Below are 12,856 nucleotides of genomic sequence, written 5' to 3' on the forward strand. Positions count from 1 at the left end.
TTTCTTTGTTATATTTGTGTAGTGACATCACGGGATGTCACTGTGCTGTGTCGGCCCTAGTGCGATGTAACGACATCACGGACACCACTATGATGTGGGTGTAGTACCGGCCCTAGAGGGGCTCAGGGAGTGCCGGTTGATAGCGCTGGGTGGCACCACGCTTGGCGTGCAGTGCCAGCCCTACAGGATAGGGTGTGGGTGTGCCGGGGTTACTAAAGGCCATGGCACTCTGGTTGACCCGAGAGGACACGTGATCGGTTTAGTCTACAAAGGGGCCCCAAGTGGGGGCTAGGGGTGGTCACGTAGTAGGGGTCCAGATCCTGCCCGAAGATTCTGGAAGGTGGTCGTAGCCAAGGGCGGAGCCAGCCACGCCGCAGAGAATATAAGCCGGGTCCCCCGGAGGGACCGGCGGTTTTTATCTTGAAGAAGCCTTCATCTATGTCCTACGTTCTACCGAGTCTCCAACACGTGGACCTGGAGCCGAGCTGTTGGTCGCGGTCCGGAGTAGCAGTTACGGTGTAATTAGTGTAGCTAGCCTGGTGGTCACCACCATAGGTTGTTATTCTGTTAAGGGGCAGTTATTGGTGTTAAATGTGTGGCCTCCAAGAGGAAGTCTGCGACTCAGTTGAACTCACTACATTTGCATTAATTCATTTAATAATAATACAGCCCTGGTAGCTTTTTGAAGGTTTTCAATTGGACATGGTAACATTGCATGGCATAAAACACATTTCCGAGAATTGTGGCCAGGGCAAACATCAAGATGCACAGACACTTTATAAAAAATAACTTTGATTATACTTTGCTTTTACAGATCAATTGTATAAAGATATGTTTGCAAACATTGTACAATGTCATACTATTTATTTTGTGAAATTACTCCAAAATATGGAAAAATCATTGTTTTAATGTAAAGTAGTGCTGGAGAAATGCCTTGCATGGATATGACTAATATGGCACCATCATCTGTTTGGGCAGTCTATTTCCAACTGCACATGCGGGTATGTTGTCTTCCTTCATATTTTTTGTTTGATTTTGGGCAGCGGCTTTGGTATAATTGTGCTAGAGACCAAAGACAATGGCAATTAGCACATATACTTCTTGAATACAGTATCTGTGAAAACATTCTTTAATTTTATTACACACCCTGAAACTTAGATGTTGGATGACTTCAAATAGTTGTCCAAATGTTATTTTTAAAAGGCATAAAATGTCATTTCATAAAATCACAGAAAATAATAATTGAGCCATAAATATAACATATGATCATACTATTCTAAATGGCAATTCTGTACTATATACATTAATAACGCTTACCTTTCTCTCTATGCGGGCCTTGGCTTCATAAAAGGCCATAGCATCAGGATTTGCAGTCATGAACTCCATATTCATTCTTTCAAGCTTTTCTTGCTCTCCTTCCACCTGTAGAGCATATTCAATCATGGGGGTTAGGGCCTATGAGAACCAAAGCTTTGCTACATATGGCCTATTATGTCAGTGGGCATTTTTTTCTTCCATATAAAAATCGACAAAAATAGAATGAACGTTTACAATTTAAAGACTCGAAAATACACTTTCAGTAAGCATTAGTACAATAACTCTGGCTAGCGGACTATTTACCAATGGCTGGGTTTTGCCAACAGCTGGGTGAGCGACCACAGGTGTGGCTGTAGTCATGGAATTAGCAGGCACATTTTCTGAAGGCACCTGGTATGCTTCAGCATACCACGTCTCAAATTCTGTAAAAACACAGATTATAGATCACATATATGACAATTGCATTCAACTCAATGTAACACAAGAAAAAAATCTACCACTGCAAATTCACTTTTCCATTGTGTCTAAACTGTATATCAATTACTCAAACCATTTCAATGAATGAACAGTATACATACGTACATTTTCATTAATATTACTCTGATTATGCTATCAGTGTCATTCCTGCAAAAGCAATTCAACCATTCATGTTACAGAACGGCCCACTGGAGGCAGAAACCAGAGCTAATTCTGAAATCCCTTCATATGGCCTTTAGATCCCAAAATAGAGGGCATCACGTTTCCACCAACTGCAAATAAGATTAATATTTGTCATATGGCAGTCAACCATATTTGTAAATAAAATTGAGTGCAGAACTAAATTTAACGTGGTTTGTGCAATCATGGTGGCATGGTTGAGACAATCAACTCTATACTTGAGAACCCAATTTAATCACACATGACTGCCTGGGTTTGAACTTAAAATCTCAACAATGTCAGCTCATGTCGCCCAGCCACCTCTACAACGAAGGACAATTTTTTTTGTTCTAGATTTGAAGCTTTCGTAACTGCAAGGATTCATACTCTTAGGTTTTTTCGGTAAAGTCACGTAGGTAAAAAATCAAATCAAAATTAATAAAAGTAATAATAGAAATAAAATAATAAATCACGTCACAGCTAGATTTACTGTATCAAGTGAGGCTCACTTGATACAGTAAATCTAGCTGTGACGGTCCCACCTGATGACGGAGACTTGTGTTGCCTCCGAAACGTCGTGATTTATTATTTTATTTATTATTATTTTTATTAATTTTTATTTAATTTTTTACCTACGTGACTTTACTGAAAAAACCTAAGAGTATATATTTTTTTGTTCTTATTTGCTGTTTCCTGTTGCTCATCTGTATTAAAATGGAGTCTTTCATATGGTGCCCCTGCCTTCATAATGGTGCGTGCAATGAAACATGTAACATGGCAGCAGGTCATACCAGAGACGAGTCTCTGGCGGCACAGGTTGACCTGATGCTGGCACCACTGCACCTCAGCCTTTATGTCACACAGCTCCTCGTAGTGCAAACGGTACTGGCTTTTGAGCTCGCGCATGCGCAGCAGAAAACAATATTCCTCCTCGTCAATCACCATCTGGCCCTCGCTGCTCATAAATTCACCTGGCATCAATGCCATACACAAGCACATCGACATTAGGCACAGTGTGTAAATGTAATTAGCAGAAGTGCCGCATGCAGGCATATGCACGTTAGGTGTCGAGTGTATATTTAACTGGATATTATATTTATTGCAGTTAACTTAAAAAGCTTGTGATTTTGTTGAAATAAAGTGTACAATATTTGAAAATTTTGTTGCATCTTATATGCAGCCTGATGGTGTTTAATGGTTTTAAATACATCAGCTTGTTTCATTATATGTGCTAGTACTTATCATTAAATTGTAAGTTGCTATAAACACAGCTGTTTCCATTACACTAATACCTTGTTCTTGTCTCTTTTTTGTCTTGGCTTCCAGTGCCTCTCTGGCAACGTCTATTTCTTGCTTCAAAGTATTTATGTGTTTTGCCAGTTCTATTGCTTTTGTTTGCTTCTCCTTATAAATCAATTTGTTTTCTTTGAAGATACGGTTAATCTCACTGCCTCGCTCTGCTTTAAATTCCTCAAATGCAACAACTGGCATTGGTGGAGTGCTGCCATAGATACAATAACAAAGATATATCAAGGTCAATGAACATTTCCATTACACGAACATTGCAGTATTTTATTGTCAACCCATAGGCCACATCTGATACCTGTGTGCTAAGGTGTTTTGACAGAGTAGGTGCTAAACAGGTTGATGTTTTCAACACTCACTTTGAACGGTTTAGCTGTTCAGAGACCTCAGAGGCTACGCTGGTCACGTCATGCTCTCTCTGGCCACCTTCTCCCACAAAGGGAGACTCTCGGAGCTGTGGGCTTCCTGGCCTCTCCCTTTTGCTTATGGAGTTGGCAGAACACACCAGTCAGCGATAAGCATAATCAACATGTTGCAATCTGAGACGCACTGCATTAATAAACATTTTATACATGTTTGCGAGTTTAATACAATATAAAAATGCTGCAGTAGACAAATATTTTCAACAGTCTTGAAGTTCACAAAAAACTGCAAAGGTTTAAATATATTTTAGTGTTAAATTCCATGCATCAGTCCTCAAGAGTTCAGTGAAATTAATATTTAAATCGAACAAACTTTTTATTCTATCGAAATATTAGCAGGAGGCAGTCTGCAAAATCCATTGTTTTACTGCCCAATTTTCCAACGTCTATGTCCAACCTTTCACCTACCCAAATCGACCAGCAAGGTGAAATATGGTGAAATAACCTCCTCGACTTGCATGGTGTGGAGAGGCACTCATCCAGCAGTGGATTCACAAAAGTGTCGTACATGTACAGGATAATGAATATTATTTCAATCATCAAAATAATGGATATGACTACCTGGCACTATCCTTAAGTGACTTCTTGTTCCTACTCTTCTTGGCAGTAACAACGGGCGAGAGGTAAAGCTTGGATGAGGTGGGCACCAACCCAAGTCCAAATCCATCGCGCTCCAACTCTCCAGCCAGAACCACTTCATTTTCTGTTGAGCCAGCCTGAGGTTGTTAGGAATTGGATGAAATATGATTACTTCATTAACATAAGTGCAACAAATTAAAACAGTATAAGTACAACACTATATACTTAAGCATTAGATTGTAAACCCTTGAAGTACAAGTTGAATATGTTTTTTTCTTGAATCTAATGAACTTTTATTTATTTGACCAAGGGGCTTAGCAATAAGCTGAGCCAGGTGTTTGTAAGAAAAGAACCAATTCTTACAACGATGATACAAACAGAACACTGCTATTTTCGGAGATTTTCCAGAGTTAAGATAATGTTTGTCATTAATAAATTAAACATATTATAGTGGTAAGTCCTTTAAAACCAGGCAAGAGCCCAATTGAAATGTCTTGTGACACTAAATGGTGATGTGCACGGGAGGGTTATATGCTACACTGTTTACGTGTTACATTGTGCATAGCTTGGGCAACTGTACCTTCTGAATTACATCTAGAGAAGGCTCCTTTCTCCTCTCTTGCAAGCTGAACTTTTGCCTTAGTTTTGCCTCCACCTCTTCCTCTTGCTGACTGAATAAAGTTAAAATAGTAAGCAGCCATCATGTACACTTCCCATTCATACCAGCATGCCATATTGTACCATAAGCTTGCAAATTCAACGTGCAGTAATAATGCCAATTATACAATTGCGGAGTTGTGATTTTTATAGTATGCATATTTGTGTCACCATCATGATAATCTGTGTAGTATTTCTCAATGTACTGCTATTTACCAGAAGGTTTAACAAATATATTGCCACAGTAATAATTCAAATACAGTATACTTACAGGAAAATCACCTTAAATTGTGCAAACACTTCTTGAATTTGTCTTACGTTGGCCAACTACAATAGAGACAAATAAAGCAGTTACCACAGTGACCACTCAATGTACACACATCTATACAAATCCACAATTGTACTGCGGGAAGGAATATGTTTGCACTAAAGGCTGCGTGTTGTTTATAAACCAATAAACATAAGAATACTGCACCTGGTATTCATTGTCCTGGGCCCTAATAAAAAAAATTGCAACAGAAACTGACACATTTTTTTGTTGGATTCAGTTTTCTAAGAGTATTGCCAGCCAGAGCAAAAATAACTTCATCTCATACTGAGGAATCAAAACTTAAGAAGATAAATCATTTTCTTGAAGACTAGGTTTGGGCAAGAGGCAGGTTTACACTGGCATGAAACAACTCAATGCTACGTTGAGAGTTCTGTTGAAAACTGTTGGCAATCACAGAAGAGAAGTCGACATTCAACTCACGGTGATCTCGTTGAGGGAGCCATCTAAGTAGCGGCGCACTTGAGATTGAATCTCAGCCACCTGATGTTCCAAAAGTGGCTCATAGCTCACTTTCTTACGGTTTGCCTGCACATGCAATTAAACATAAACCTTAGTAAATACACATGCATACAAATATTTACACTTAATTTGATCGGAATTTTGCTGAAGAAAAAGCGTAAAAAAGCACTGTTTTTTCGAATGTGTTACAACTGTAGTAACTTTTTCACGTATGTTAAGTAACCTTTATTGCCACTTCAAAGTCAATTTTATTTTCACAAACCTTGTTGCCATTAATTTTCTAACCTTGCCTTAAATAACGTTAGAATGTATAAAAAAAATACGTTCTCATGCCAGTGCAACTACATGTAATGCTCCCAGCTTTGACCCAAATGTGGAAGGTTGGCCGAACTGCTGTTACAAGTATCCAAATACTGTACAACAAAAATACAGAACTTTTCCATACCAAGATGTCATGCATTGCCAGTTCATTTTTCAGCAGCCTGATCTCTTTCTCTAGATCCTTCACTGTCCGCTGTGGAGAAAGGCTCAGCATTAGAAGCTTTCTTCGATCAACTTATAGCACAGCGCAATAAAACACGAGTGGTAGCCATCATTGAATATAACCTCTTGACTATGAGATTAAAATTAGGCAGGTACTTGTGGGTCATGAAGTTCAATGGGGACAGCGTTCACAGGAACGCAGGCCATCCGAGCAGCAAACTTCAATGTGGAGAGCTGTATGTGGCACAGATAACACATCACACAACATTTTTTCATAACTTGAACCAGTTCTGGTGAGCATTCACAAAATAATCATATATATATATTTTAAAAAATCTAATTTAGCAACAAACACTACAAACACAAGACAATTATACATATTTTAAAGTCAGATTATATGTCTAAGTGAATATGACATTTAACAATACCGTTTCTTCTATCTGTTCAGTCTCCCCGATGATGTTGGCAATGAGCACAGTATTGCAGTTTCCACCTGAATGGGTATAAATAAAAAAAATATATATAAATTCAGCATGTTGTGCAAAATAGGGTCAGATACTGAAATTGCAAATGCTGTATTCCATGTGTAGTGTTGTGGGTTGTGTACCGTTCAATCTGGCAAACGAGACTCACCGATGGCATCCTTAAGAACATGTGTGAGTTTGCTTTGACGGAAAGGGACATGCTCCCGTCTGCGATCTGCCAGTGCGATCACAGCTTGCTCCAGGAAGGACAGCGACTTGTTTATGTATGTTGCCTCTCTTTCCACTTGTCCTTCTGACTGTAACAGGTGAGCATTGCCCCATCATAATTAAACATTAACCAATTTCTATTCTGCTCACTCTCATTTTAAAAACAATTACGGTATTTCATTAATAATATGGTATTACAGACTGCGCGGGGATGTCAACTTTAGTCACAAGTGCAAAATAGATATGGCAATAAGCACAATTAATGGCGTAATAAAGAACATTTGTGAAAGTGTGTCTATTAAAACAAACCATAGTTTTGCCCAGACGCTCAGAGCCAGCTAAATCAACCAGGTTGAGTTTAGACATCGTGTATTTAGAATTTGTGATTGTTTTCGAGCGGGACTGGAACACACAAAATGACCAATATCAGACAAGTGCATACCAAAGCCAGATAAGCTTTATTTAGACAAATGTAAACATTGAAAAAATGCGACAAAAATGTAAAATATCCAATGCTTGTTGCATTATATGCAATTTGCATTCTAATTAAATGTGATGGCACAAATTTACTTTTAATAGCGAAATATTAAGGCAACTTTTAAACAAACTATTCATTTTAAAAACTTATCAAACAATTGTGTAGTTTCTTACCTCTATGTACAGAGTGAATATGCAGTGAGATCTTGAAGACTTCTTATTGAGCGTATGGCAAGCAACTGCTCTATTCATTTCACCCTAAAAGAGTAAAACATACGTCAACAGATTTGAACTAAAATACAAATACTGTAGTTTACTCATTAACTATTAAAGTGTAATAATATATCTTAGAATTTCGTATACTTAGTTATACTGATGAATAGCCATTCTAGACAGTAGTAACATTCGCATGTATTTTATCAGATAGAAAATTCGAAATTTATAACATTGCCCAAAAGTATGAAACTGCTGTTAAGCACCTCAAATAGCTTGTTGAGGGCCTCCTCTTGGCTGCTGACCAACTGACAAGTCAGACCTCTGACAGAAACCATACCACGCTCATCCATAATAGACAGTTGTTTATCGATGGCCTGGCACGCAGGCATGGCACACAGGTCACACAGACTTTCGTTGTAGATCTCCAAGTAGGAGACGCGAACAGTGATGTCTTGCTCCACACGCTCCTCAATATCGTGAAAGACCTAACAAATATAAAGTACATTCCTTGTTATGCCTGGAATACAACAACCAAAACACAGCAGTATTACGTGCACATATATTTTTTCCTGAAAGATACACAGTAACTACCATAAAAAAAACATGCATATTAGACTCAAACTAATTTCACTTAAGGTTGGTAGGGAGACGCTGGAAAAAATAGCATTTTATCTTACTTGCTCAAGGACCCGCGGGATGATGCCTCGCTCAGAGAAATTTTCCGTGCTTCCAGTCATTGTGTATGATTTCCCTGCGCCGGTCTGACCATAGCACATTATGGTTCCTGAGAATTCAGAGTGGTGTGGCAAATTTTATTTACAACACTAGTTAAAATCTGCATTTTTACAAAATGGCACAATACACTTTAGTAGTTTGTCATACATATTTTACATCACACAACATGAAATACATTGTCATGGGAATATAAAATTATACCTCTCAATAAAAACACTTATTACTTGTGTGCAATATATTCATATTCTAAAAAGCATTCTACACGAGTAGCAAAATTGTATTTTGGCATTGGCAATTATAAGATTTCTCATACAATAATTATGAGCTTATATATCTGCGGTACGTCAGTGGTGCCACACACCATTGTAACCATCCAGTGTCCGGGATACAACCTCTCGCGCCGTCTCTCTGTACACCATTTCCTGGTTGGTGTTGTGAAGACTTCCATCCAACTTGAAGCTCCATTCTGTGACTTGATTGTTCACAATCTCCTTTTGATTGTGCTCCTTCAAGCGGATGTTTACCGTCTTCACGCAGATAAGCATAAAACACGTTAAAATTTATATCACTTTTATATAGATGTCTGAGTATATTATTTTGCTGGGTAGCAATATTTTGAATGTTAAGAAAATGGAATTGGGCAGGACACGCTGCTCGAAGGGATAATGGCTAGTGGTTGAGACTAACGATGGAAGGAACGTGTTTAGGAGCTAGATGGATTGTTGCATTGTGAGAACCATGAGAGATGATGATGATGGCTTGAGGAGGCCTTCATCTAGCAGTGGATAGATAATGAAAGATAATGATGCCGAGTTATATGCTGCTCTCAATCTCATTTTATTTATCTGGGATAAGTAAAATCAATTGAACATTAATGTTTGATTGTCTATTATCTGTTTGGATGGATGTCATTTCTGGTCGAAAATGTACACGTTAGGAATATTACTAATTTGCCTATGGTCAAATCATCCGGAGTGTGCCCGATGTCGAAAGGCAAATATATGTACGAGCAACAACCATGCATGTAGAACGTGTGTTGTAGGCTTATGCTGGGATATATTGCCAGCAGAGGGCGGTGTTGTATTGTACAATGTTCTCCCGTGTATGCTCCCCACCTTCAACACGCACTGACCAGCATGGTTAAATATGGTAACATAACCCCCACGACCCCCACGGCATGCGGAGAGCCCTCATCGGGAAGTGGATTGGCTGCTGTATGAGTAATGTAATACTTTACCTTATCAGTTGGGTTTATGCCAATCTGGCTTTCGGCAAACCTTGGCGAGGGTTTAGTGCGTAAAACGACCCGCACACAGCCCATATTGCACTGCGAAGTGGAACAAAGCAGACATGGTGATACCTCCACTATTAATTATTCACAAAACAAATACAGCAGTCAATTGAGATACTTTACACTTCAGCATTTCACTTTTGACGAGCGATGAATAATAATAATCCCATGGCATATATCATCCTGGAAGCCTCACAGAGTCTCGATGCTTCTTGCGGGAGGATTTTTAATCAATTCCCTTTAAATTGGCGCTTCGAATGGAGGAAAGCGGAGAAAGCCTTTCGGCATTCCAGGAGATACGCTCAAATGTACGCACATACACGGGTTCACAAACCCAATTATCTTGTACTTAAAACAATTCACTGCACATGGCAATAGGAATTCAAAGGTCAATGTATTGATAATCTGCTATGATACTCACCTCCACTGCTGGTCCTGGAATCGGTGGTGAAAGCTTCCACGTTACAGACTTTTATTGCAGAAGTTTAATCAATGATAGCGGTGACAATTCACACAATTAGTTTACCAAACTTCAGAAACGTATACGTAAGTCGATGTAAAAAGCGCAATATATTTCGATATAACGCCTATGAGGTTTAGACTCCCACGAGTGCGTTATCAAACGTACAGAAAGTATATTCTTTGGGTCTTTCGGTAAATTCACGTAGACCTACGTGACTTTACCTAAAGACTCAAATAATATCAATCCCTGCAGTCACGAAAGCTTTAAGTCAAGATGTACAGAAAGTAATAACCTTTAAATCCGACACGTGAGCGGCGCAGTTTATTGACAAGTTACTCCTGCTCGGAGTTAAGGGGTGCTTTTCATCGTATGATTACTTAAAACCAAGAGCATGTGGAGAAAATAAAACAAAACAACAACTTTGCGTCGCTACCAAATCAAATACCGAGTTAGGAGCCGCCGCGTCGCCACGGCGACCACCACCGGCGTCGCGAGGTTTGCTGTAAAGCAGCAGAAACGTGCCCCGCCCCCCTCCCCTCAAGCGATCTGTCGTAAAATTGTCGTAAACCCCCCCCATCCCCTCGCCCCCACCTCTTGCCCCTCTCGTGACGTCATCAAACCCCCCCCCCCACCCCCGCCGAAGGGTGCAAGTCTAAACTTAAGAATCCGACATTAATAAAAACTATCAACACATATTCTTGGTTCTTTCGGTAAAGTCACGTAGAAGGGAAATAATAAAATAAAAACAAATATTAAACAATATTATTTCCCTTCTGCGTGACTTTACCGAAAGAACCAAGAATATGAATCCCTGCAGTCACGAAAGCTTTAAATCAAAACTATCAACACGTTCGTCGCCAATCACACACTCTGTGCGAGTCCTTAAAAGTGAAAAAAATATATATATGCAATAAGCGACGTTTCGGGCAATGGTCCTTTTATGTGCTCTCAATAAAGGCTCATCGTCCGAAACGTCGCTTATTATATATCTGCTCCTCTGAAGGCAACACGCGCCGAGCGTTATTGAGGGACACACACACTGACACACACGTGTTTTGATTTAAGGAGACCCAAGTGAAAGTCTCTCCGCCTCCCCATTGGCTGAGCGGTGATCGAGGGGGGGGGGGCAATGTGACCAGTCCCCCTGTGTGTTCGCGCCGTTTAAACAGGCGTTATGAATAACAACGCCACGGTCAATGCTAAATATCAATTTTAAACACATTCCTGCGGAGGGAGCTGGTAGGAACGTTGGGTTGCTCGGTCAATGGCCAGGGTCAACGGCGGCGTGGTGTATTCCGCAAACATGCCCGACTGTGAGGGTGGGCACAAGCCGGCGTGAGTAGGTTAAACGTTAAGTTTTATAAGGGCACCGCGGGGTGACCGGCCCCACCCCACCCAGCCCCACCCCTCCCACCCCCCACCCAGCCCCACCCTCCCCACCCAGACCCTACCACCCCCCACCCAGCCCCACCCTCCCCACCCAGCCCCACCCTCCCCACCCAGACCCTCCCCACCCCACCCAGCCCCTCCCCACCCAGCCCCACCCCTCCCACCCAGCCCCTCCCCACCCAGCCCCTCCCACCCAGCCCCTCCCCACCCTCCCCACCCAGCCCCTCCCCTCTCCACCCAGCCCCATCCTCCCCAGCCAGCCCCTCCCCACCCTCCCCTCCCCACCCAGCCCCTCCCTGCACGACGGACACAATAATCCCCTGTAGGCTGGTGTAACCAGGACGTCCCTACCAGGAAAATACCAACCTTCGGTGTCTCAACGCGGTGGGAGAGGTGGAGTCGTGGGAGGCAGTCGAGAGACAGTTCAGTACAATTGTCTTCTTTCGTATGGCTGATGCAGATGCAGACTAACAACTTCCAATTCACATTCAAACGGTCCCTGTACAAACAATAAGGTCCCACACACACACAAATCCTGAATCTATTATGGATTAACTACTTTGTTGAATCGATTGGGAATCGATTATTTGAGAATCGATACCCGCCCCTCACTGGGTACCGGCCTCCCGGGGTCCCTTCCCCCGTCACAGCCCCTCCCCCCGCTCCTCCCTTCGCCCCTCCCCCCGTTCCTCCCCTCGCCCCTCCCCTCGTCCACCTGTCCCCCGGTCCCTCCGTCTTCTCAGCCCCTCCCCCCGTACCCCCTCTCGCCCCTCCCCCCGCTCCTCCCCTCGCCCCTCCCCTCGCCCCTCCCCCCGTTCCTTCCCTCGCCCCTCCCCCCGCTCCTCCCCTCGCCCCTCCCCTCGTCCCCCTGTCCCCCGGTCCCTCCGTCTTCCCAGCCCCTCCCCCCGTTCCCCCTCTCGCCCCTCCCCCCGCTCCTCCCGTCGCCCCTCCCCTCGCCCCTCCCCCCGTTCCTTCCCAAGCCCCTCCCCCCGTTCCTCCCCTCGCCCCTCCCCTCGTCCCCCTGTCCCCCGGTCCCTCCGTCTTCCCAGCCCCTCCCCCCGTTCCCCCTCTCGCCCCTCCCCCCGCTCCTCCCCTCGCCCCTCCCCTCGCCCCTCCCCCCGTGTCTTCCCTCGCCCCTCACTCCACCCCCCGGTCCCCCCGCCCCCGTCCCCCGACCCCCCCTGCCCTTCCCACGCCCCCCACCGTCGTGGGGCAGGGTCCAGAGTCTCCTCCCCCCGGCGCGGAGTTCGCTCCGACTCGTGCGAGTCACGGTGCCACCGAGCGCGGCACCAAACAACAACAACAACCACAGCAGTAGCAGCGAGTGGAGCGTGACAACCACAGCAGCAGCAGTAGCAGCAGCATCTTTATATAGACGGGGTCCCTCGTTTGTTGTGTGTGTAA

General features: G+C 43.0%; 2 protein-coding genes across 4 annotated transcripts in view; one reads left to right on the forward strand and one right to left on the reverse strand.

The window, feature by feature from the left end:
• On the reverse strand, positions 1 to 11,977 carry KIF9 (kinesin family member 9). Of its 3 annotated transcripts, none has more exons than XM_078598078.1 (21): positions 11,819 to 11,977; positions 9,547 to 9,636; positions 8,671 to 8,836; positions 8,252 to 8,358; positions 7,838 to 8,059; positions 7,533 to 7,616; positions 7,191 to 7,283; positions 6,823 to 6,970; positions 6,618 to 6,682; positions 6,346 to 6,423; positions 6,152 to 6,220; positions 5,668 to 5,772; positions 5,188 to 5,243; positions 4,840 to 4,930; positions 4,242 to 4,396; positions 3,618 to 3,740; positions 3,246 to 3,454; positions 2,745 to 2,924; positions 1,621 to 1,739; positions 1,318 to 1,422; positions 1 to 1,062 (listed from the first exon to the last, which is right to left on the reverse strand). In XM_078598078.1, the coding sequence occupies exons 2-21, from the start codon at positions 9,628 to 9,630 to the stop codon at positions 949 to 951; spliced, it is 2,373 nt and encodes a 790-aa protein (XP_078454204.1). In that variant the 5' UTR covers positions 9,631 to 9,636; positions 11,819 to 11,977; the 3' UTR covers positions 1 to 948. The 3 variants fall into 3 exon arrangements, with proteins under 3 accessions (XP_078454204.1, XP_078454203.1, XP_078454202.1); XM_078598077.1 differs by lacking the exon at positions 11,819 to 11,977 and adding an exon at positions 10,022 to 10,149 and having other exon boundaries at positions 3,618 to 3,734; XM_078598076.1 differs by lacking the exon at positions 11,819 to 11,977 and adding an exon at positions 10,022 to 10,149.
• A 722-nt stretch (positions 11,978 to 12,699) lies between these two features.
• Positions 12,700 to 12,856, forward strand: part of ALS2CL (ALS2 C-terminal like) — a 39,518-nt gene continuing 39,361 nt past the window's right edge. The window contains exon 1 of the mRNA XM_078598080.1: positions 12,700 to 12,852. The gene's annotated coding sequence lies outside the window, so the exon portion shown is untranslated. The remainder of the gene's footprint in view (positions 12,853 to 12,856) is intronic.

This window comes from Lampetra planeri, chromosome 10, assembly GCF_965212315.1.
Source record: "Lampetra planeri chromosome 10, kcLamPlan1.2.h2, whole genome shotgun sequence".
Lineage (NCBI taxonomy): Eukaryota > Metazoa > Chordata > Hyperoartia > Petromyzontiformes > Petromyzontidae > Lampetra > Lampetra planeri.